Source organism: Bos grunniens, chromosome X (assembly GCF_055505025.1).
Source record: "Bos grunniens cultivar Pamir isolate PY7600 chromosome X, Bosgru_T2T1.0, whole genome shotgun sequence".
Taxonomy (NCBI): domain Eukaryota; kingdom Metazoa; phylum Chordata; class Mammalia; order Artiodactyla; family Bovidae; genus Bos; species Bos grunniens.
Genome location: NC_141194.1, coordinates 95,886,849 through 95,913,646, shown reverse-complemented (window position 1 = coordinate 95,913,646; position 26,798 = coordinate 95,886,849). Strand labels below are relative to the sequence as shown.

The window sequence follows — 26,798 nt, the reverse complement described above, 5'->3', positions numbered from 1 at the left end:
GTGGGCACAATTATCTTAACAGGAGGCAGGATTGAAATGTTAGCCAAGGGGTCTAACTCACACAGCCCTATAGAGATGGTTAAGGGGTACAGTACTCCCAGCAGTTGACTCTTCTTTTCTTTGTTGCGTGTTGGCTTCCTTAGAAGTACAGCCTGAGGCCAGAATTCTTGTATAAGTGCTTCACTGAGGGAAGACTCTCTGGAGGGGTCTGTAGAGAAGTGAGAGAACCAAACCAGGGCAGGGAAAGTTGTTGAGAAAAAAATGTAGCTTCCAACAGATATTTACTCAAAGCTTACCTTAGGCTTTCCACAGCAAGCTCTGGGCATGAATTGATCCGTACGCTGGAGCAGGCTTATAAGAGCTGATTGCACTCATTATTGAGGAGGAAGAGATTTTACTCCATCCTTTGAGGTTTTTCTGGCTAGTTTAAACAATTAAATTGACATTCACAGTTTAATAGGAGAAAATCAAACACAGTTTTAATAACATGTAAACATGGGATGTATACCACTCTAATGACAGAAAGTGAAGAGGAACTAAAGAACCTCTTGATGAGGGTAAAAGAATAGGGGGAAGAGTTGGCTTAAAACTCAACATTCAAAAGACTAAGATCATGGCATCTGGTTCTATCACTTTACAGCAAATAGAAGGGGAAAAAGTGGAAGCAGTAACAGATTTTCTTTTCTTGGGCTCCAAAATAACTGTGGACAGTGACTACAGCCACAAAATTAAAAGATGCTTACTCCTTGGAAGGAAAGTCATGACGAACTAGATAACATATTAAAAAGCAGAGACATCACTTTGTTGACAATATCCGTTTAGTCAAAGCTATGATTTTTCCAGTAGTCATGTATGGATGTGACAGGTGGACCATAAAGAAGGCCAAACACCGAAGAATTGGAATTGATGCTTTTGAATTGTAGTGGTGGAGAAGATTCTTGAGTCCCTTGGACTGCAAGGAGATCAAACCAGTCAATCCTAAAGGAAATCAACCCTGAATATTCACTGAAAGGATTGATGCTGAAGCTGAAGCTCCAATACTTTGGACACCTAATGAAAAGAGCCAACTCATTGAAAGAAGACCTATATGCTGGGAAAGATTGAAGTTAAAAGGAGAAGGGGGTGACATAGGATGAGATAATTGATAGCATCACTGACTCAATGAACATGAATTTGAGCAAACTCTGGGAGATAGTGAAGGACAGGGAAGCCTAGCATGCTGCAGTCTATGGTGTCACAAAGAGTCAGACACAATTTAGTGAATGAACAACAACATTCTCCCATGTATTGGGGAGATATACATGGGAGAGACCCAGGAGAACTGAGTAACTCTTGAAACTGGCTGAAATATTCACCTTAAATATCATCTTCAGCCAAAGACAAAGGAAGACGTTGGGGATTGTGGTTTAGGACTTTAAAGGGGAGAAGGCGATTGACATGGAGATGGAAAAGCAAATGACTGGTAAACAAATGTTTGCTGAACCAAGTAGAGACATTTGCGGGTGGTAAATTTTACTCCCCTACATCATCTTATCCCAACTCTGTTTTTAGTGATGCCAGGTTGGTAGATTGACACCAGTCACAGTGGAAGAATTTGTACTATAGAAATCAGGAGCAAACACTACAAATCAGAGCCTCCCACCACCCTGTCAAGAGTCAGTTTACCAGAACACCACTGCGTGAATCTCATTGTGGAAAAAGTCTTGCCTTTAGGAGACTTCTGAAGCAGTTGATCAGTCAGTCATTGGCTGCAGATTGAAACCTGGGTGGGGTGGGGGTCATGATTTCTGGGGTGAGAATACTGTATATATATTTTCTCTCATTTTTATTGTAAGATTAATCATCCTAGGATGACTTTTCAGAGAAGGTTCTGCTAGGAGCAGTTTATCAGCCAATAGTCTCAGCAACTGAAGCATGGCAAAAGAGAAAGAGGTGGGCCATTGACATCATTTGCTGTGGCCATTTTACATTTGGGTGGAGATGCAGGTTGACCAAGTTCAAAAGTCCATCAAATAAAGATAGACAAAATGATTCATACTATATGGTTAGGACACTCAAGATGGCTATTCTCTTGTTCTTTGTACAACTCCTGTGCATCCAGTGCCTGCTTCAGCTATACTCTAGTCACATGACTGACCTTTCTACATAGTTGCCCCTGGTCCCATCTAGTGTTTGTTCTAATCAAATGGGTTGTAAGGGTCGTGCCCCCTACTAGTTTCCCTGATAACTGATGAGCCAACCTGACATTAATTCCCCCTATAACTGGTAACTGCCCCCCCAACCCACCACCGGGAGAAAAGACTGCTGCTGGGTCCTGCCTAACATTCACTGCACAGCGTGGGGTATGGCTCCAGGACCTTACTTCAGACATGTAAGCTTCCCCATCCATTAAACCGTTGATTTGTCTGTCACTGACTCTGGGCTCTTTCTTTGGTCTTGAAGCTGGGCAACTTCAGATGTGTAGGCCTGTGGGGTGCAGCCCAATACAGACAACAGTGGGGGAGATTTTTTGAAGGTCAAATGTCTCTCCCCAAGAAGATATAAAAGTGAAAACTCCATCCAACAAATCCTACACACGCAAGTACCTCTGGCATCAGTTCAAACCCTCTCAGCCTCATCTCTCACTGCAGCACTGACCAGAAGAGCCAGTTCACGTGAACACAGGTGCTCTCAGTTCCTCACAGGTGTAAACTGATAGCACATCATCTTAGGCCAGCACCTTGAATCTTGGGCTTCCTACACCAGAGCTTTTCTGAGGCTGAAGCTTGAGACACCCATTGAAACCTACTCACATTCAAACTTGTACCACTCAGTTGTGTGGGGAATTAGAGCCCTGTAGGCCAATTTTTGACTCATGATGATAATGTTTATCCCTTTCTTTCCCTAGGTAGATGATTCTGAAATTCATTGCAGTAAGCTCCTCAGTAGTCCTCTTTAAGATCAACAAATCACCCTGTAATGATGGGAAATATATGGTCCAATTTTCAAAACAAAATTTTCAACACAAAAGTTGCAAAGCATTATAGTTGATACTTTATTCGAACAGTTGCAACAGGCAGACAAATAAATTTGGGGGTTGAAAAGGGTTTTACAGAGAAAAGAGACAAGGACAGCCAAGTGCAGTTGTGCAATTGTTGGTCTGATTTGGTCAGGAAAGTGTTGCAATCTTGTTAAAAGCAGTTGCTTTTCTCTGTGATGTGGCCCATTTCAGGCGATGAAGTCCTGGCCACAGAATTGTTGAGGAGAAGAAGGAATTTAGAGGGAGTGAGTGAATCTGTTGGTAGGAGGAAAGGAGTCCATGAATGTTCAGATAAGGCTTTCCCTCCTTCCTATTTCCTTATCTACGTCCCTTGCTCCTGCCCTTTGAGATTCAACTACCTCTATCAGCCTTTCTCTCTGTCTCAGTCTCTGGTTTTAGGGAAAACACATGCTAAGACAAGGAATGAAAGTAATCCATTCTTACTTTGTTTAAAGGTCCCAAATACATCACTTTATAGCCCACATCAGACATCCATCTAGGCCAACCAAAGCAGTGACATTTCAACTCTTCTATTTATTGAGCAAACAATTCTAATTAATTAATTTGCCATTAGGGTTAAAATATGGCATAATTTGATGATTTGATGTACTGTATTAAAACAGACACTGTTATTCATGAAACTACTTTCTAGCTATAGCAAGAATTCTGTTTTAATATAGTACATATTTTTCTTTCATTTTCTCCTGCTTTTATAGAGGTTGTATGGAGGAATTCAATTTTGTAAATCCTTCAAGTTCTTCTGCTGAAAAGAACGAGATGAAAAATATTTTTATTATTATTTAAATAGATTCAACAACAAACAAATCAACCCTCTCAAATACCACCAGCTAAGACTGTCTAAAAGAAAGAAGGTGTCTGTTGACTCTTGCTGCTGAAACATTTATTTCACTTTGCTTCTTAATTATTGGTTGGTTGATTGACATGGAGGACAGAATGTAGAGGACATTGAAACAAATTCTACAGCATTAATTAAAACAATATCCCTTTACAAATACCTTGATGATAAAGATTAATTGAATTTTTCACTTTATCAACTGGGAGTTGTCATGACCTCAATCAAATTGTATCAGAATAACATCCCATTTGGCAATCCTGAAAACAAGCACAGCGTAAGTGCTCAATGAATATTTGTTGAAAGAATGAAGAGAAGATGGATTAGGGCAATGATTTTAGGGTTTCATTAAGAGTAGAAAAGAATATTGTTTCCAGCTTGCTTACTGTTCCTGATCCGAGGTAAGAATAAAAGCTGGTGATGGTAATGGTTGAAACAGCAGCACAATTAGCAAATATACTTAGACAATATCTACAGCTGTTGAAAACTTTTTTGATGATGTGAAAGTGCCTTTTGTGTCATTTTCAATTTTCACTCGATTTTTATTTTTGTCCTTTAAATTTTTTTAAACTATTGCTAATTATTTAAAATTATTTAAAATGGACTGGCATGGGGTGAATTTAACTCAGATGACCATTATATCTACTACTGTGGGCAGGAATCCCTTAGAAGAAATGGAGTAGCCATCACGGTCAACAAAAGAGTCTGAAATGCAGTACTTGGATGCAATCTCAAAAACGGCAGAATGATCTCTGTTCATTTCCAAGGCAAACCATTCAATATCACAGTAATCCAAGTCTATGCCCCAACCAGTAACACTGAAGAAGCTGAAGTTGAAAGATTCTATGAAGACCTACAAGACCTTTTAGAACTATCACCCAAAAAAGATGTCCTTTTAATTATAGGGGACCAGAATGCAAAAGTAGGAAGTCAAGAAACACCTGGGGTAACAGGCAAATTTGGCCTGGGAATACAGAATGAAGCAGGGCAAAGGCTAATAGAGTTTTGCCAAGAGAACACATTGGTCATAGTAAACACTCTCTTCCAGCAACACAAGAGAAGACTCTACACATGGACTTCACCAGATGGTCAACACCAAAATCAGATTGATTATATTCTTTGCAGCCAAGGATGGAGAAGCTCTATACAGTCAGCAAAAACAAGACATGGAGATAACTGTGGCTCAGATCATGAACTCCTTATTGCCAAATTCACACTTAAATTGAGAAAGTGAGGAAAACCACTAGACATTCAGGTATGACTTAAATCAAATTCCTTATGATTATACAGTCGAAGTGAGAAATAGTTTTAAGGGATTAGATCTAATAGAGTGCCTGATGAACTATGGAAAGAGGTGCATGATACTGTACAGAAGACAGGGATCAAGACCATCTCCATGGAAAAGAAATGCAAGCAAGCAAAATGGCTGTCTGGGGAGGTCTTACAAATAGCTGTGAAAAGAAGAGAAGTGAAAAGCAAAGGAGAAAAGGAAAGATATAAGCATCTGAATGCAGAGTTCCAAAGAATAGCAAGGAGAGATAAGAAAGTCTTCCTCAGTGATCAATGCAAAGAAATAGAGGAAAACAACAGAATGGGAAAGACTAGAGATCTCTTCAAGAAAATTAGAGATACCAAGGAAACATTTCATGCAAAGATGGGCTCGATAAAGAACAGAAATGGTATGGACCTAACAGAAGCAGAAGATATTAAGAAGAGGTGGCAAGAATACACAGAAGAACTATACAAAAAAGATCTGCATTACCCAGATAATCATGATGGTGTGATCACTCACCTAGAGCCAGACATCCTGGAATGTGAAGTCAAGTGGGCCTTAGGAAGCATCACTATGAACAAAGCTAGTGGAGGTGATGGAATTCCAGTTGAGCTATTTCAAATCCTGAAAGATGATGCTGTGAAAGTGCTGCACTCAATATGCCAGCAAATTTGGAAAACTCAGCAGTGGCCACAGGACTGGAAAAGGTCAGTTTTCATTCCAATCCCCAAGAAAGGCAATGCCAAAGAATGCTCAAGATACTGCACAATTGCACTCCTCTCACACGCTAATAAAGTAATGCTCAAAACTCTCGAGCCAGGCTTCAGCAAACGTGAACCGTGAACTTCCTGATGTTCAAGCTAGCTTTAGAAAAGGCAGAAGAACCAGCTATCAAATTGTCAACATCTGCTGGATCATGGAAAAAGCAAGAGAGTTCCAGAAAAACATCCATTTCTGCTTTATTGATTATGCCAAAGCCTTTGACTGGGTGGATAACAATAAACTATGGAAAATTCTGAAAGAGATGGGAATACCAGACCACCTGACCTGCCTCTTGAGAAACCTATATGCAGGTCAGGAAGCAACAGTTAGAACCGGACGTGGAACAACAGACTGGTTCCAAATAGGAAAAGGAGTACGTCAAGGCTGTATATTGTCAACCTGCTTATTTAACTTATATGCAGAGTACATCATGTGAAACGCTGGGCTGGAAGAAGCACAAGCTGGAATCAAAATTGCCAGAAGAAATATCAATAATCTCAGATATGCAGATGATATGACCTTTATGGCAGAAAGTGAAGAGGAACTAAAAAGCCTCTTGATGAAAGTGAAAGAGGAGAGTGAAAAAGTTGGCTTAAAGCTCAACATTCAGAAAACTAAGATCATGGCAAGTGGTCCCATCACTTCATGGGAAATAGATGGGAAAACAGTGGAAAAAGTGTCAGACTTTATTTTGGGGGGCTCCAAAATCACTGCAGATGGTGACTGCAGCCATGAAATTAAAAGAGGCTTACTCCTTGGAAGGAAAGTTATGACCAACATAGACAGCATATTGAAAAGCAGAGACATTACTTTGCCAACAAAGGTCCGTCTAGTCAAGGCTATGATTTTCCATTCATATATGGATGTGAGAGTTGGACTGTGAAGAAAGCTGAGCACCAAAGAATTGATGCTTTTGAACTGTGGTGTTGGAGAAGACTCTTGAGAGTCCCTTGGACTGCAAAGAAATCCAACCAGTCCATTTTAAAGGAGGTCAGTCCTGGGTGTTCTTTGGAAGGACTGATGCTAAAGCTGAAACTCCAATACTTTGGCCACCTCATGCAAAGAGTTGACTCATTGGAAAAGACTCCGATGCTGGGAGGAATTGGGGGAAGGAGGAGAAGGGAACGACAGAGGATGAAATGGCTGGATGGCATCACTGACTCGATGGACAAGAGTTTGGGTGAACTCTGGGAGCTGATGATGGACAGAGAGGCCTGGAGTGCTGCAATTCATGGGGTCGCAAAGAGTCGGACACGATTGAATGACTGAACTGAACTGAATTATTTAAGAAATGTAACAGGGCTTGTGATTGTTTCTGTACTGTTGGCAATATATATTTTCCTCCAGAAAAACTGTCTAAATATCTTTTTTGAAATAAATGATGTTACTTATTAATCAAAGTGTAATTTTTTTTTCTTATATTCGTTCATTTAATTTTTTTTTCAGTTAAAATGGTGATTTTGCTAGCAGAGGTCTAGGTTTGTGAAGCAGGCTCACTGCAGCTGTTTTTTTTTTTTTTTTTAATTCCTGTCATTGTACAGTGAAGGTCACTGCCACCAGGATCAGACAGACCTGGGTTCCAAACCTAAGTCTGCCTCTTCCTGGTGAACTATTTTAACCAAATGGACTCTCAAGGCCTCAGTTTTCTCATCCATACAGTAAAGATCATATTGACACCCTCATAGAATTGCAGAGGCGAAGCACTAACCACAGTATCTGGCATGTAGCTTAAAAATGTGATAGCTGTTCTGATTAATGCACAATTCAGACCTATGCTTTTTCAATGGAAATATAATTCTACAATCATTTCTTTACATTTTCTGCACTTAACAGTAGAGTAAGTTATGCTGTTATCTTTTTTGCTATGTAAGCATTTATTTCTTATTAAAATTTCTTTTTACTAAGACAGTCCATATGACCCAGGAGCTAGATGTTAAAGGAGGGGATACAAATTAATGCTTACATTATTTTATCATGGTAGCAGAAAATTTTTCTGGCTTTCCTGGTGGCTCAGTGGTATAGAATGCATGAGAGGCAGGTTTGATCCCTGGGTCAGGAAGAACCCCTCCAGAAGGAAATGGCAACCCACTTCAGTATTCTTGCCTGGAGAATTCCACAGACAGAGGAGCTTGGCAGGCTATAGTCCATGGGGTCGCAATAGAGTCCGACATGACTTAGTGACTAAATAACAACAATACCATATCATACATATTCTTTTGTAAACTATTATTTTCATGTAAAACATATAGTAAATAGTTTCCTTCCATCTAAAATACTCTTCTGCAACAGGATTTTTAAATATTTTGTACTAGAACAGTGTAGCACATGTCATAATTTATTTTACACATCTCCTGTGGTAAGCATTTGGATCGCTTTTAAAACTTTACTAATATAAATAACACGGTGACAAATGTTGACACAACCACATCCCATTTCACTTTCAGCCGTTGAGTTCACAGAGGAAATATTAATAGCAGATATCAGAAGGGGGGATGTCCTTATCATCTCTTCACCATCTTTATGACTTGCCTGCAGACCTACCTATTATTTGCTTCTTTCTTAAGTCTTGCAGAATTTGTTTCCTTCTGCATTTTCAGAGAACAAGGCCTTTGATTATTTTTTTCTTTCTCTTGTATATGAATTTTCTTCCATCTCTTTGGTCAACATTTCATCATACTTATGTGTTTACCATCTTAAAAAACAAAAACAGTCCACGGCTATACCACCCTTAACGGTTAGTTCTAATGAGGTGGATGAACCTATAGCCTATTATACAGAGTGAAGTGAGTCATAAAGAGAAAGATAAATACCATATACTAATGCATATATATGGAATCTAGAAAAGTGGTACTGAAGAATTTATTTCCAGGGAAGCAGTGGAGAAAAAGACATAGAGAATTGACTTATGGACATAGGGAGATGGCAGAAGAGGGTGAGATGTATGGAGAGAGTGAGATTGAAACTTACATTACCATATATAAAATAGATAGCCAATGAGAATTTGTTGTATGTCTCAGGAAATTCAAACAAGGGCTCTGGATCAACCTAGAGCAGTGGGATGGGGAGGGAGGTGGGAGTGAGGTTCAAAAGGGAAGGGATATATGCATACCCATGGCTGATTCATGTTGAGGTTTGACAAAAAACAACAAAATTCTGGAAAGCAATTATCCTTTAATTAAAAATTAAATAACTTTTTTTTTTAAAAATTAAATAACTTTTGAAAAGACTTAGTAAACAGGAAAAAAAATAAAAAATAAAAACAAATAGGAAAAATCTTCTTCACTAACCTCATGTCTATCCCCAGATACTCTCTCTTGTCTTTCCAATTTCTCAGCCAAATGTTTCAGAAAATATGTTGTAGCTGTCTTTTCTCAGAAATTTGGAAAGTGTTTTTTTTGTGTGTGTGCATTTTTTTTGCACACCTCCCTCTTCCTCAAACTCATATCTAATTGATCAGAAAGTATTACTCATTTTACCTTCTAAATAAAGTTGATTCCATTTACTTCTTTTCATTTCTATTATTTTAGTTCATACCATTGCTCTGTCTTGCCTGGACCACTGCAAACTTAAATCCTAACAGTTCTCCCTTCCTCTACAGTTTCTCTCTTTCAAATTCTTTTTACTAAAAGAAACCAGAACAACCTTTTAATTGCAAACCTGATTATGTTAACTCTGTCCGCTGCCCTCAGACAGATACCTATAATAAACTCCTTCAATGACTTCCCACTGCTTTTCAGACAAAAAAAAAAAAATTCTTAGCTGTATGATCTGCATGAGCCCACTTCTATTCACCTTTCTTACCATGTTCCCCCTTATTCTCTATACCATAGACACACTTTTTTTTTAAATTCCATGAATAAGCCATTTTTCTTCCTGTCCCAGATCTTTGCAAATGCCCTCTCCATCACCCAGAATCCTAATCATCACAGTATCCACACTCTGCTATGTCTAGTTGATTTATACATATCCATTACATTTTAGTTCATGTCATTTCCGCAGAGAAACCTTCCAGGTCACAACCCCTTTATTTCATGTATACTCATACATAACACTTTCCCTTGTCAGAGCAGCAACTTAGAATTTATTTACATGACTGAGTTATTAATATCTGTCTCCCTCACAAGATTGCAAGCTCCATGAGAATGAGGATAACATTCTTGCTTACAATTGCATCTACAATATCTAACACAGTGCTAGGCTAAAAGTAGGCATTCAATAAAAAAATGTCTGTTAACTAAAAGGGCAAATGGAGGCCAACAAGGATTATACCCCCGTCACTGAAACTGTTCTTAAAGGTACTAATAACTTTGTTACTAAACAGATGTTTTAAAATTCTTATTTCACTTGGTCGCTCTGCAGCATATGAAAAATTTTTTTTTAACTGGTGCTCCCTGAGAAGTTTTCTCCCTTTGTTTTTCAAGACAATCAATGTCTTGGACTTCTGGGTTTATTCATTTTCAGGGCCTTTGTCTAGTTCCTCTTCCTCTACTAATTACATCAACATTCATGGTCATCAGGATTCTTTTATTTATCCTTTTCACTACTAATTTATACTCTCTCACTGGATAATATCATCTGCTCTCATTGCTGCAATTAACCTGTCTGTTCTGAAAACTCTCAAACCTATATCTTCAACCCAAATCTCTTCACTAACCATTGGCCTTGTGTACCTGGTGGCCTACTATACAAATTTAGGTGGCTATCTTACACACACCTTAAATAGAACATGTCTAAAATTGATTGCTTTGCCTTCCATGCTCAATTTTGCTCTTTGGTATTTTCCATCTCAACAAATGATGCTGTCATCCACCAAGCTTATTAAGTTAGAAACCTGGTAGTCATATATGATTTCTCCATTTTGTCTTCTAACACATCAAGTCAGTGTCCATGCTCTGCTGGATCTATCTGCTGAATTCCCTATTAATCTCATCCATTTTTCTCCATCTCCAGTATCACTACACTTGTCCAGGGCACCAAGATTCTTGCCTAGATTATTAAACAAGCATATTACTGTTCTCCCTGACTCCAGTTTTATACTACTTAATTAATTCATTCATTGTTCTTCTTCTTTTATTTTTTATATTTTTATTATTTATTATTATTATTATTATATATTATATATATAAATATATATAAAATATAATAATATATAATATTATTATTATTTTACTTTGCAGTATTGTATTGGTTTTGCCATACATCAACATGCATCTGCCACGGGTATACACGTGTTTCCCATCCTAAACCCCCCTCCCACCTCCCTCCCCATACCATCCCTCTGGGTCATCCCAGTGCACCAGCCCCAAGCTTCCTGTATCCTGCATTGAACCTGGACTGGCGATTCGTTTCTTATATGATATTATACATGTTTTAATGCCATTCTCCCAAATCATCCCTCCTCCCTCTCCCAGAGTCCAAAAGACTGTTTATACATCTGTGTCTCTTTTGCTGTCTCACATACAGGGTTATCGTTACCATCTTTCTAAATTCCATATATATGCATTAGTATACTGTATTGGTGTTTTTCTTTTTTCTTTCTGGCTTACTTCACTCTGTTGTTTTTTTTTAATTTATTTTTAAATTTATTATTATTATTTTTTTACTTTACAATACTTTATTGGTTTTGCCATACATCAACATTATTTTTGGTAGATAGAGTCACTATCATTCAATGTTGCATTTTATCGTGCTATTCCTTTAATAGAAATATTTTTTCATTGGTCTTAAAGCCATAGCTCCTTTGGAGAATTTATAAAGTCTTTTCTTTTTCTTGAGCTTCCTGTCTTGCCTTAATCTATAGATATTTGATCTTCAGCCATGCTAAGCCACCTTACTGTCTGCTAACATGTCATGCATCCTCTTACCTCAAGGTTTTCACACAAAATCTTCTCTTTGTCTCACTGCAGTACCCTCGACCAACACTTCACCCAGCTAAATCCTACTCATTGTTCATATCTAACTTCAAATCATTTCTTCTAGAGAGCTTTCTCTGACTGCCATCACACTCCAGGTTATGTACTGTTCTCCCATGCTCCTGTAACTTGCTATATTTCTCCTGTATTGACACTTATTATACTTAACTGTTGGAGAAGGCAATGGCAACCCTCTCCAGTACTCTTGCCTGGAAAATCCCATGGATGGAGAAGCCTGGTAGGCTTCAGTCCATGGGGTCGCAAAGAGTCAGACACGACTGAGCGACTTTACTTTCAAGTTTCACTTTCATGCATTGGAGAAGGAAATGGCAACCCACTCCAGTGTTCTCGCCTGGAGAATCCCAGGGATGGTGGAGCCTGGTGGGCAGCCATCTATGGGGTTGCACAGAGTTGGACACGACTGAAGCAACTTAGCAGCAGCAGCAGCAGCATATTTAACTGTAATCTTATCTATTTTCTCACTATTTTCTCCAGTATATTGTAAGCTCCATGATGACAGGGATTATGACTCTTAGTAACTTTTACATCCTCATCTCCCTAACACAGTCCCAAGCACAATGCAGGTTTATAATATATATTGAGAGACTAAATAAATTGTCCCAAAGTAATACCTTTTGAAACTATGTTTTAGAATAGTGAAGGAGATTAGGATTACATTGATAAACTTTATACATATTCTTATCATTTGTTATTAATATATCCATTTTTTAGATAACAAGACTTAAATACCAGGTTTGCACAGGTTCTATTATAGAATTATATTCATGTACGTAGTTAAATGCTTTGTGATTTTTCACAAGAGACTTATAATTTGGGAACATTAATTCCCTCATCTTCAAAGCTAAGATCATTGAAATGGATAATCCCTAATGTTCCATGTGATCTATGATTATACGAAATTGCAGGTATGTTGATACTACTCAAAAGCAGTTAAAACTATAAAAACAGCAACACTGAGTATTTCATTATATTATAACTGAGTTTTTTGGTAAGGAGGAGGAGGGGTTTGATTATTCTGATAAGCTAAGAGTGTTCTACTGAAAAATTCTCCTAGTAGTCTAATCTGACAGCATACAGAATGGCCATAAAAAGCCTCGTCAGGTGATACTGTAAGTCAGAGTTATGCACCATAAACCACAGGTGCTGAGAAGCAACTTTAATGAAGAGAATGTAGTAGGACACAAATTTAGCAGCCATGGAACTAAATAATGCAATGATAGTTAAAGTGGAGAATGATGAATGATGTCAAAGTGGTAAAAATCAAGAGACCAGGTATTGCTGTACAGCTGTGGCTCCTGGTTAAAAATGGCTGGCAGCTTCCAGAAGCCACTGAGGCATGGGAAGTACAAAACTTCCCTTACTTAAGCAATATATAAGCTGCCCAAACCTCCTCCTCATTAGTCAGGCTTGTTGGCCTTTGACCTCACACAATCTTTGTAACATTGTTACCAATGATACTTCAGAAACATCTGCTCTCAAGCTGTCCATGGCAGACAGCAAATCTAATGACACCAAAAAGGAATGATAGGAATGATACCCATTAACATGTAGTGAGGGTGGGAAATAACACAATAATCAAGATTAGGGACCACGAAATCTGTTAGCATTTCTATACCTAGCTGACTTACTAGCACACAATTGGAAAGATTCTTTTGTGTTCATGATGTCATTAACAAGTCAAAGAACAAATTAAATTATTGCCAAACACTAAGTGTATGATGTGACTTATAAGTCAAAATAAGGGTGGTGCAATTTGATACTTTTTATTTGTACAGGATAGACTGCAGGTTTAGATAAACTGCTATTTTAGCATAACATTCATTTACTCATTCACTTATTTTTTCACTCATTCATTTGTTTAATCTACTGAACAAATATTTAAGTTCCTACTCTTCTAGATCATTCCCATTCAATTGTTTTCCTCTATTTCTTTGCAATGATCACTTAGGAAAGCTTTCTTTTTTTTTAATTTAAATTTATTTATTTTAATTAGAGGCTAATTACTTTACAATATTGTATTGGTTTTGCCATACATAAACATGAATCCGCCATGGGTGTACACGTGTTCCCCATCCTGAACCCCCCTCACACCTCCCTCCCCGTACCATCCCTCTGGGTCATCCCAGTACACCAGTCCCGAGCATCCTGTATCATGCATCGAACCTAGACTGGAGATTAGTTTCTTATATGATATTATACATGTTTCAATGCCATTCTCCCAAATCATCCCACCCTCTCCCTCTCCCACAGAGTCCAAAAGACTGTTCTATACATCTGTGTCTCTTTTGCTGTCTCACATACAGGGTTATCGTTACCATCTTTCTAAATTCCATATATATGCATTAGTATACTGTATTGGTGTTTTTCTTTCTGGCTTACTTCACTCTGTATAATAGGCTCTAGTTTCATCCACCTCATTAGAACTGTTTCAAATGTATTCTTTTTAATGGCTAAATAATACTCCATTGTGTATATATACCACAGCTTTCTTATCCATTCGTCTGCGGATGGGCGTCTAGGTTGCTTCCGTGTCCTGGCTATTATAAACAGTGCTGCGATGAACATTGGGGTACACGTGTCTCTTTCGATTCTGGTTTCCTTGGTGTGTATGCCCAGCAGTGGGATTTCTAGGTCATATGGCAGTTCTATTTCCAGTTTTTAAAGGAATCTCCACACTGTTCTCCATAGTGGCGGTATTAGTTTGCATTCCCACCAACAGTGTAAGAGGGTTCCCTTTTCTCCACATCCTCTCCAGCATTTATTGCTTGTAGACTTTTGGATCACAGCCATTCTGACTGGCTTGAAATTGTACCTCATTGTGGTTTTGATTTGCATTTCTCTGATAATGAGTGATATTGAGCATCTTTTCATGTGTTTGTTAGCCATCTGTATGTCTTCTTTGGAGAACTCTCTGTTTAGTTCTTTGGCCCATTTTTTCATTGGGTCGTTTATTTTTCTGGAATTGAGCTGCAGGAGTTGCTTGTATATTTTTGAGATTAGTTGTTTGTCAGTTGCTTCATTTGCTATTATTTTCTCCCATTCTGAAGGCTGTCTTTTCACCTTGCTTATAGTTTCCTTTGTTGTGCAGAAGCTTTTAATTTTAATTAGGTCCCATTTGTTTATTTTTGCTTTTATTTCCAGTATTCTGGAAGGTGGGTCATAGAGGACCCTGCTGTGATTTATGTCAGAGAGTGTTTTGCCTATGTTCTCCTCTAGGAGTTCTATAGTTTTTGGTCTTACGTTTAGATCTTTAATCCATTTTGAGTTTATTTTTGTGTATGGTGTTAGAAAGTGTTCTAGTTTCATTCTTTTACAAGTGGTTGACTAGTTTTCCCAGCACCACTTGTTAAAGCAATTGTCTTTTCTCCATTGTATATTCTTGCCTCCTTTGTCAAAGATAAGGTGTCCATAGGTGTGTGGATTTATCTCTGGGCTTTCTATTTTGATCCATTGATCTATATTTCTGTCTTTGTGCCAGTACCATACTGTCTTGATGACCGTGGCTTTGTAATAGAGCCTGAAGTCAGGCAGGTGGATTCCTCCAGTTCCATTCTTCTTTCTCAAGATTGCTTTGGCTATTTGAGGTTTTTTGTATTTCCATACAAATTGTGAAATTATTTGTTCTAGTTCTGTGAAAAATACCGTTGGTATCTTGATAGGGATTGCATTGATCTATAGATTGCTTTGGGTAGTATACTCATTTTCACAATATTGATTCTTCCGATCCATGAACATGGTATATTTCTCCACCTATTAGTGTCCTCTTTGATTTCTTTCACCAGTGTTTTATAGTTTTCTATATATAGGTCTTTAGTTTCTTTAAGTAGATATATTCCTATGTATTTTATTCTTTTCGTTGCAATGGTGAATGGAACTGTTTCCTTAATTTCTCTTTCTGTTTTCTCACTGTTAGTGTATAGGAATGCAAGGGATGTCTGTGTGTTGATTTTATATCCCACCACTTTACTATATTCATTTATTAGCTCTAGTAATTTTCTGGTGGAGTCTTTAGGGTTTTCTATGTAGAGGATCATGTCATCTGCAAACAGTGAGAGTTTTACTTCTTCTTTTCCAATTTGGATTCCTTTTATTTCTTCTTCTGCTCTGATTGCTGTGGCCAACTCTCAAAACTATGTTGAATAGTAGTTTTGAGAGTGGGCACTTTTGTCTTGTTCCTGACTTTAGAGGAAATGCTTTCACTTTTTCACCATTGAGGATAATGTTTGCTGTGGGTTTGTCATATATCGCTTTTATTGTGTTGAGGTATGTTCCTTCTATTCCTGCCTTCTGGAGAGTTTTTTATAATAAATGGATGTTGAATTTTGTCAAAGGCTTTCTCTGAATCTATTGAGATAATCATATGGCTTTTATTTTCAATTTGTTAATGTGATGTATTACATTGATTGATTTGCGGATATTGAAGAATCCTTGCATCCCTGGGATAAAGCCCACCTGGTCATGGTGTATGATCTTTTTAATGTGTTGTTGGATTCTGATTGTTAGAATTTTGTTAAGGATTTTTGCATCTTTGTTCATCAGTGATATTGGCCTGTAGTTTTCTTTTTTTGTGGCATCTTTGTCAGGTTTTGGTATTAGGGTAACGGTGGCCTCATAGAATGAGTTTGGAAGTTTACCTTCCTCTGCAATTTTCTGGAAGCATTTCAGTACGATAGGTGTTAGCTCTTCTCTAAATTTTTGGTAGAATTCAGCTGTGAAGCCGTCTGGACCTGGGCGTTTGTTTGCTGGAAGATTTCTGATTACAGTTTCAATTTCCATGATTGTGATGAGTCTGTTTAGATTTTCTATTTCTTCCTGCTTCAGTTTTGGAAAGTTGTACCTTCCTAAGAATTTTTCCATTTCTTCCACGTTGTCCATTTTATTGGCATATAATTGCTGATAGTAGTCTTTTATGATCCTTTGTATTTCTGTGTTGTCTGTTGTGATCTCTCCATTTTCATTTCTAATTTTATCGATTTGATTTTTCTCTCTTTGTTTCTTGATGAGTCTGGCTAATTGCTTGTCAATTTTATTTATCCTTTCAAAGAACCAGCTTTTGGCTTTGTTGATTTTTGCTATGGTCCCTTTTGTTTCCTTTGCATTTATTTCTGCCCTAATTTTAAGATTTCTTTCCTTCTACTAACCCTGGGGTTCTTCATTTCTTCCTTTTCTAGTTGCTTTAGGTGTAGAGTTAGGTTATTTATTTGACTTTTTTCTTGTTTCTTGAGGTATGCCTGTATTGCTATGAACTTTCCCCTTAGCACTGCTTTTACAGTGCCCCACAGGTTTTGGGTTGTTGTGTTTTCATTTTCATTCATTTATATGCATATTTTGATTTCTTTTTTGATTTCTTCTGTGATTTGTTGGTTATTCAGCAGTGTGTTGTTCAGCCTCCATATGTTGGAATGTTTAATAGTTTTTCTCCTGTAATTGACATCTAATCTTACTGCATTGTGGTCCGAAAAGATTCTTGGAATGATTTCAATTTTTTTGAATTTACCAAGGCTAGATTTATGGCCCAGGATGTGATCTATCCTGGAGAAGGTTCCGTGTGCACTTGAGAAAAAGGTGAAATTAATTGTTTTGGGGTGAAACGTCCTATAGATATCAATTAGGTCTAACTGGTCTATTGTATCATTTAAAGTTTGTGTTTCCTTGTTAATTTTCTGTTTAGTTGATTTTAGGAAAGCTTTCTTATCTCTCCTTGCTGTTCTTTAAAGTTCTGCATTCAGATGGATATATCTTTCCTTTTCTCCTATGCCATTCACTTCTATTCTTTCCTCAGCTATTTGTAAAGCCTCCTCAGAAAATCATTTTCCTTTTTTGCAATTTTTTTTCTTGGGGATGTTTTTGATTAACACCTCCTGTACAACATTATGAGCCTCTGTCCATAGTTCTTCAGGCACTCTGTCTATCAGATCTAATCCCTTGAATCTGTTTCTCACTTCTACTGTATAATTGAAAGGGGTTTGATTTAGGTCATATCTGAATGGCCTAGTGGCTTTCTCTACTTTCTTCAATTTAAGCCTGAATTTAGCAATAAGGAGTTCATGATCTGAGCCACAGTCAGCTCCCAGTCTTGTTTTTGCTGACAAGCAAATAGAGCTTCTCCATCTTTGGCTGCAAAGAATATAATCAATCTGATTTTTATATTGATCATCTGGTGATGTCCATGTGATGACCATATGGTGATCTCTTCAAGAAAATTGGAGGTATCAAGGGAACATTTCATGCAAAGGTGGGCACAATAAAGGACAGAAATGACACAAAGCTAACAGCAAAAGATATTAAGAGGCGGCAAGAACACACAAAGGAAATATACCAAAAAAGATCTTGATGACCCAAATAACCACAATGGTGTGATTTCTGACCTAGAGCCAGATATCGTGGAGGGCAAAGTCAAGTGGACCTTAAGAAACATCACTGTGAACAAAGCTAATGGAGGTGATGGGATTTCAGCTGAGTTATTTCAAATCCTAAAATATGATGCTATGAAAGTGCTGCACTCAATATGCCAGCAGGTTGTAAACCTCAGCAGTGCCCACGGGACTGGGAAAAGGTCAGTTTTCATTCTAATCCCAACAAAAGGCAATGCCAAAGAATGTTCAAACTACTGCACAATTGCATTCATCTCACGTGCTAGCAAAGTAATCTCAAAATTCTCCATGCTAGGCTTTATCAGTACATGAACCCAGAACTTCCAGATGTTCAAGCTGGATTTAGAAAAGGCAGAGCAACCAGATATCAAATTGCCAACATCCATTGGATCATACAAAAAGCAAAATAATTCCAGAAAAAAACATCTACTTTTGCATCATAGGCTACATGAAAGACTTTGACTGTGTGGATCACAACAAACTGTGGAAAATTCTTAAAGAGATGGGAATACCAGAACCTTACCTGTCTCCTGAGAAATCTGTATGTAGGTCAAGAAGCAACAGGTAGAACCAAACATGGAACAATGGACTGGTTCCAAATTGGGAAAGGAGTATGTCAAGCCTGTATATTGTCACACTGCTTATTTGACTTATGTACAGAGTACATCATGTGTCATTCCAAGCTGAATAAAGCACAAGCTGTAATCAAGATTGCCAGGAGAAATATCAATAACCTCAGATATGCAGATGACACCACCATTATGGCAGAAAGTGAAGAAGAAGTAAAGAGCCTCTTGATGAAGGTGAAAGATGAAGGAAAAAGCTGGCTTAAAACTCAACATTCAAAAAGAGAAGACCATGGCATCCAGTCCCATCACTTCATGGCAAATAGATGGGGAAACAATAAAAACAGTGAGAGACTTTATTTTCTTGGGCTCCAAAATCACTGTAGATGGTGATTGCAACCATGAAATTAAAAGATGTTTGCTCCTTGGAAGAAAAGCTATGACCGACCTAGACAGCATATTAAAAAGCAGAGACATTACTTTGCTGACAAATATCTGTCTAGTCAAAGCTATGGTTTTCCCAGTAGTCATTTATGGATGTGAGAGTTGGATTCTAAAGAAGGCTGAGCACTGAAGAAGTGATGCTTTTGTTCTGTGGTGTTGGTGAAGACTCTTAAGAGTCCCTTGAACTGCAAGGAGATCAAACCAGTCAATCCTAAAGGAAATCAGTCCTAAATATTCATCAGAAAGACTAATATTGATGCTGAAGCTCCAATACTTAGGCCAGCTGATGTGAAGTACTGGCTCATTGAAAAGACCTTGATGCTGGGTAAGATTGAAGGCAGGAGGAGAGGGGAACAACAGAGGATGAGATGGTTGGATGGCATCACTGACTCGATGGACATGAGTTTGAGCAAGCTCCAGGTGTTTGTGATGGCCATGGAAGCCTGGCGTGTTGCAGTCCATGAGGTTGCAAAGAGTTGGACATGACTGACTGGCTGAACTTCTAAGTACTGAGGATGTAGCAATGAATAAAACAGATCAAGTTCCTTACCTTCATGGAGCTTACATTCAAGTGATATCAGAAAAAGAAAATCATACAAAATCTATAATGATAAGTGTTATAAAGAGAGAGAGAAACAGAATAGGACTTCCTAGGTGACACAGTGGTAGAGAATCCGACTGCAGTGCAGGAGACAATACAAGAGACTTGGGTTTGATCCATAGGTTGGGAACATCACCTGGAGAAGGGAATTGCTACCCACTCCAGTACTCTTGCCTAGGAAATCCATGGACAGAGGAGCCTGACAGGCTATGGTCCATGGGTCTCAAGAATTGGACACGACTTAGTGACTAAAGCACCACAAAAGCAGGAAATGAGAGTTGAAACAGGGGAGAGAAGTCTGTGGTTTTAAACAGGAAAACAGAGAAAGCTCCTCTAATAAGTTGACAGGACTAGAGAAGAGATAAGGAAGAGAAATTTGTGGGGGAAGACCTTCTGAGGCAAGGTGAATGGTAATGAAAAGGCCCTGAGGTAGAAGTGAGCCTCCAGATCAGAATGATAGCAGGGAGGCCAGTATGAGTTAGAATGAGAGAGGGAAAATGAAACAGGATTTCATTTTATCTATAATAAAATTATTTTTCTTATTTACCTTGTAGTCTTTCTAGCTGAGAATGGTTTGTAAAAGATAACATTCTCTCTTCCAGATGCTTTTTGGCAAAGATAAGTGTGTTCTAGGATGCTGTTAAGGATGAACATTACTGAAGAGGAAAGTTCCCGTCTGCAGATGCAAGATAAATTACAGGGTGCTTGGAGCTGGTGCACTGGGGTGACCTAGAGGGATGGAATGCGGAGGGACGTGGGAGGGGGGTTCAGGATGGGGAACACATGTACACCCCTGGAGGATTCATGTCAATGTATGGCAAAACCAATACAATATTGTAAAGTAAATAAATAAAACTGAGATTAAATATATTACCATTAATGAGACCATGTGTGAGCAAATTTCTTAAGTTTGGAGAGATTACATCAGTGAATGTAGAGTTATCACAGTTTCTTTTTTTCTTTCTCCTTGCTTCTGATGGAGATTTGAAAGAATCAATCTGGAACTATGGGGAATTGATCTCAGCAGTAGACTGGCACAGAAGGCCTCTCACAGGAAGACTTTTTTAGGATGACAACCTTTTTTGAGAAAAGAAGCTGTGTTTTTGTTCCCCAGAATGAAGACATCTGGAGCAGACCATATGTGTAGGGAATGGGGGAGTGGGAAATGAAGGGAGTAAGAGCAGGGAGTGGTGAAACACATTGATGTAGGTGACGGGCAATGTGGAAGAAAGATGATGTTTCTATGGTGACCCATAGACTGCAACCATTCATGTCTTCCCTTCCTCAAACTTATGTATGTATATGTATGATGCTGCTGCTGCTGCTAAGTCGTTTCAGTCGTGTCCAACTGTGTGCGACCCCATAGATGGCAGCCCACCAGGTTCCCCCGTCCCTGGGATTCTCCAGGCAAGAACACTAGAGTGGGTTGCCATTTCCTTATCCAATGCAGGAAAGTGAAAAGTGAAAGTGAAGTTGCTCAGTCGTGTCTGACTCTTAGCGACCCTATGGACTGCAGTGCACCAGGCTCTTCCATCCACGGGATTTTCCAGGCAAGAGTACCTGAGTGAGGTGCCATTGCCTTCTCCGTTCCCCCTAAAGGTTAGCTATTTAAATTGCATATTGAATATCATAGATGATTCTTCTCTGACTATTTTTGCATTAAAGATAGTTTGTCCAGTATTCTAGCTTTGTTCATGTATTCATTATTATTGCTTTAACTGGTTAAATGCAGTTGATATTGTTGAACACATATATTCCTAAGACAATTTATGGCTTAAATGTTCAACTCATTTTTTAATATAGCAATAGTTTCAAAAACATCAAAATTTAATATACACATCTTTATTTGTATATAATTATCAATTTTCTTCATTAAATTTTTTAGAGACTATACTACAGAACTCCTAAAAGGGCTAAAACAAATAAAACATTATTTCTCAAAGTAAGGCTTGCAAAATTAATAATTAACATGACAAGGTTGTTAAATGTTTGACATCCTTAACAATGTAAGGCATAGAGCTAGCCTGGAAGACCATTAAGTAAATATGATCTATATTATGGAGAAGAGTAGATCCTCATTTCCTTGGGTAGATGCAATAAACTAAGAAATCTTACTCTTAAAAAACATTACTGGAGTGTAGTTGATTCACAATGTTGTGTTAATTTCTGCTGCACAGCAAAGTGATTCAGTTATATTTTGTCATATTCTTTTCCTTTATGATTTATCACAGGATATTAAATATAGTTCACTGTGCTATACAGTAAGACCTTGTTGTTTATCAAATCTTTATTATAGAGTTTAGATACTAATTTTAGAAAAGCTAACAACTCACTAACAACGTTGAACTTGTTCAGAGTTAAAAACAATGACACACCCACATGCTCTCTCAGCACCTTTCAATAACCTGCCTATTTCAACACTTGGTAGCTTCAGATCAGATTATTAGCTTTTACCTTTCTTTTTTACTTTTAGCAAGGTAATTGGAAAGGTGAAATTGATAGAAAGTTATACAATTCAGTGGTATTAATATTCCTGCATTGCCTGTAGGAGTCATAGTCTGACTTGTTTTTCTCATAGACATTTGGTTATAAATCCAAATGAATATCTTTTAATCAGTCCTGGAAGAGAAATATCTCATCACAACCTGTTAAGAGATATTTGTGAAAAATGTAATGAAATGTTTAAGGTAGAAGGAAGAGACGTACAATACCAAGATTCTCATGAAAATGTATTTAGTCTATTGATGAACTCAAATTCCAAGTCTGAGTTTTGAAACAAAATTTCCATGGCATTTTAGATAATCTGCAATGAAAGAAAGTGAAAGTGAAAGTTGCTCAGGACTGTCTGACTCTTGTGATTCTCCAGGCCAGAATATTGGAGTGGGTAGTCGTTCCCTTCTCCAGGGGATCTACAGTCCGTGGAATTCTGCAGGCCAGAATCCTAGAGTGCATAGCCTTTCCATTCTCCAGGGGATCTTCCCAACCAGGGATCGAACTGAGATCTCCCACTTTGCAGCCTGATTCTTTACCAGCTGAGCCACAAAGGAAGCCCAAGAATAGAGAAGTAGGTATCCAATCCCTTCTCCCACAATTTGTGACCACATGGATGATACAGTCCATGGAATTCACCAGGCCAGAATACTGGAGTGGGTAGCCCTTTCCCTTCTCCAGTGTATCTAAAATCCATGGAATTCTCTAGGCCAGAATACTGGAGTGGGTAGCCTTTCCCTTCTCCTGGGAATCTTCCCAACCCAGGGATTGAACCCGGATCTCCCACATTCCAGGCAGATTCTTTACCAGCTAAGCCACACGGAAAGCCCGAAAATATTGGAGTGGGTAGTCTCTTCATTCTCTCACTCTTTATGATCACATGGAGTACACAGTCCATGGAATTCTCCAGGCCAGAATACTGGAGTGAGTAGCCTTTCCCTTCTCCTGGGGATCTTCCCAACCCAGGGATCGAACCTAGGTCACCCACATTGCAGGTGGATTCTTTACTAGCTAAGCCCCAAGGGAAGCCCAAGAATACTGGAGTGGGTAGCATATGCCTTATCCCACTCTTTGTGACCACATTGACTATACATTCCATGGACTTGTCCAGGCCAGAATACTGGAGTGGTTAGCCGTTTCTTCTCCAGGTATCTTCCCAACCCAGATATCGAACCCAGATCTCCAACATTGCAAGCCAATTCTTTACCAGCTGAGTCACAAGGGAAGCCCAAGAATACTGGAGTGGGTAGTCTGTCTCTTCTCCCAATCTGTGCGACCACATGGACTATTCAATCCATGGAATTCTTCAGACCAGAATACTGGAGTGGGTAGACTTTCCCTTCTCCAGGGATTCTTCCCAACCCCAGGATCGAACCCAAATCTCCCACACTGCAGGCAATTCTTTAGCTGCTGAGCCCCAAGGGAAGCCCAAGAATACTGGAGTGGGTAGCCTATCCCTTCTCCAGTGGCTCTTTCCCCCACCTAGCAATCGAACCAGGCTCCCCTGCATTGCAGCCAGATTCTTTACCAATGGAGCTATCAGGGAAGCCCCTTATGTGAACAGCTTTTTTTGCTCTACACCAAATACAAAATGCTCTCATTTCCAAAGCCCTGAAAAACTCTTTGTGGTGACATCAAATAAATAAGAATCTTTTTAGTTTCTTTTACAGAAAAGAAAGTCAAATTTATTTAATTAAAAACTAGGGGGAAAAAACTAGGATTAAAAATTAGCAAATACAGAAACACACGCTCAAACATACACACATAAGTGCATTATGTATTGACTCACAGAGGGGAAATGCAGTGGTCCAAGACCACTCAATATGGCTTGTCAGTTATAGGAGAAGAAATCCAAGTATGTGCGTGCACACACACACACACACAGTGTAGGCACACAAAAAGGAACTTAGTATTTTTCAACGGTACACTCAATCTACTATAAACAAAAATTCAGAATTAGTTTTCAAAGCTTCCTTTTTTAAATTCAAAAGATGCCCATCTCGGGTGTAAACATACATATATTTTTTCAGTGGTTTACTGTTGACTTATTTTAAATATATTAGTGTTATTACATGCAACTATTTCCTGTATTTAACACCCTTTCGTTTTATCTTAACGTCTCTAGCTTCAACCTACCAAAAGTTTCTGGTTCGTAGGAAGACAGGTGCCTTATTCTCTGTGAAATTCAATGTACTGGTTTTAAACACAAGTCAGAAAATGTTTGATCAGCATTTCAACACATGGAAATAGTTACATCGATGCTTAAATTGCCATCTTCTGCGAAACGTTCCGCAACTCCAGGGTCGAAGACTAGGCAGTCACTGTTCATAAAGGCTGTTGCAATTCCCTCACGAATAGATAGAGGCGTGGCTTCCCAAATCAATCGCCGCCTATTACCATTTAGCTCAAGTCGATAAGTAAACTGTTCAGCTTGCTCACGTGTTCCTATCAGCTGGACAACTGCAAAGAATTTCTGGTGACCATCGTAGCTTTCCAGTTTCTCCAAGATTAGTATGAAGTTAAACCCAAAACAGGACTGTATCATCACCCAGTCAAGGGCACCAGCCAGATTAATGTTGACTGCAAGGAAAACTACAACTTCTCCCTGCAGGGTTATAATGGACTCATTATAGTGCTGCATCAGATGCGGCACTACAGCATCCATGGAGCCTTGCCACCCACAGGAAGTACCAGGGCAAGGACAACAACAGGGCCTAAACTCACAGTGTTCTTCATGGTCTGCTTTTTCTGTGGGTGGCATAGTTACTTCACATCCAGAAGAGGCGTATTTACAAGGAAAAAGTACTGAATTGGCCACTTTCTCCATAGCCAAGTTGCGAATGGATGTCAGCGGGCCCCGGCAAGTTGGACAACTTGTGAGCTTTGGGCGACAGTTGCCACAAACAAGATGGCCACTCTGACACTGTATAATTGGGGGTAACACATAGTCAAAGCAGACCGGACACTCAAAAAGACTCGCCAAGTCATTGTTGGACGCAGTGGTGCCAGTCAAGGCAGGCGCCGAGGATGGCGCACCGTTTGAGGTTCCAGTAGGTGACGCTCTTTCAGTTTGACTCATTTCTGTGGGGGAAGAGCGCGCCTCGGCCATCGGACCTTGCTCAAACACGCTCCGTCGTTGTCGTCGTCGTCGCCGCCGCCAACGCCCGCCACCGCGGGCACCGCCACTGCCACTGCCTCTGCCTCATGCCAGTACCGACGGGACACTCTGGCTCGCCGCCGCCATTAGAGAGTGCGCCCAGCAACGGTCGCCGCGGCTCCCCACTGTCCGCCGCCGGCGTTCCGCGCGTTCTCAAACTCGCGCGCGCTCCCGCTAAATATCTCACACTATGGCGGCCACCGCTGGGAGGCGCGGCCCCGGGCGCCTGTGGCCCGCAGGGGGCCAACAAGAATCTTTTTAAAGGAATAGGTCATTGTTACAGTCTCAGCATTCCTTGCCCAGAGCTATTTTGCATGGTGGGTCATATAAGTTTTAGTCCTACTAACTGTCTATTTTGGGAGCTCACCTACAATCTGGTGACATTATGAAAAAAGTATGAAATTATAACTGAAATAGGAATAATCCAGAGTTTAAAAGATTAAATTAGTACTTAGCTATTTTTCATGTATAAAGGTGCTTTTCAAGCACTAATTAATCCGCTTAAAACCTCTGTGAGCATGGCTGGACTAGGAGAAAATCAGAGTTTTGAAGAGAGAAAAGTGAAAAGTTTCTAGTGGAGCTGTATTTTTCCATAACTCATCTCCAGGCAGACTCTCCTAAATAGGTGTCAATTAAATTCTGCTTATCTGAACAGTCAGGCTGTTCAGTAAAAAATTTAAAAAAAAAAATCAGTTTTGCCTGAAGCCCTTAGGAATAACCTAAAGTCTTATCCCACAGCGAAACAAAATCTCAGAATTGAGAAGTCAAGGAAGCACAGAACTATCCTGGATATTTGTACATATTCAGAGTCAGTGATGGACTATTATAAAACCAAATACACTGGTTTTAACTAGAATTGGACATATTGCTAAGAAAATAACCAGTTACATCACCATGTCTGATTCCGTGCAGGTCAATAATTCATTTCTGACTATGGCAGTTTCATCAAATTTTGGGGGTGAAGGAATCCATGTGGGTGTCACTGACTGCTCTTGGCAGGCCTGAGGAGTTAACAAGAGCGAAGACCAAATTGAAGGGAAGAAGTGGTTGTGGTAGAAGATCACCAACAAATTCATAAGATGTCAGCCATAATTTCAACCAATGGCCCAGAGAGCAGGGAGAAAAATCAGTTAAAACAATGGGATGAGTAAGAACAAATATAAGGAACAGGTCATGCTGGAAGTACAGGAAGAACTGGAATAGCAGATTCGTATGGGAATCGTGTCAGAAGCCAGGATATTGCAAGTAGATTTAATCTATTAATATGACCTACCCAAAACTCATCCCGAGAAACATGTCAAATTCACGTGGGACATTGTGGCATGG

General features: G+C 39.1%; 1 protein-coding gene across 1 annotated transcript; it reads right to left on the bottom strand.

Annotated features, from left to right (window-relative positions):
- Positions 1 to 23,966: 23,966 nt before the first annotated feature.
- LOC147340942 (E3 ubiquitin-protein ligase SIAH1-like) lies at positions 23,967 to 25,631 on the bottom strand. Its single transcript, XM_086388826.1, has one exon. It carries the CDS (start codon positions 25,422 to 25,424, stop codon positions 24,549 to 24,551), a length of 876 nt encoding a protein of 291 aa, XP_086244952.1. The 5' UTR covers positions 25,425 to 25,631; the 3' UTR covers positions 23,967 to 24,548.
- Between the last annotated feature and the right edge of the window lie 1,167 nt (positions 25,632 to 26,798).

What these genes read in the sequence shown, in the direction of transcription:
- LOC147340942 (XM_086388826.1), bottom strand. Translation starts at nt 25,424, where the DNA reads ATGGCCGAGGCGCGCTCTTCCCCCACAGAAATGAGTCAAACTGAAAGA.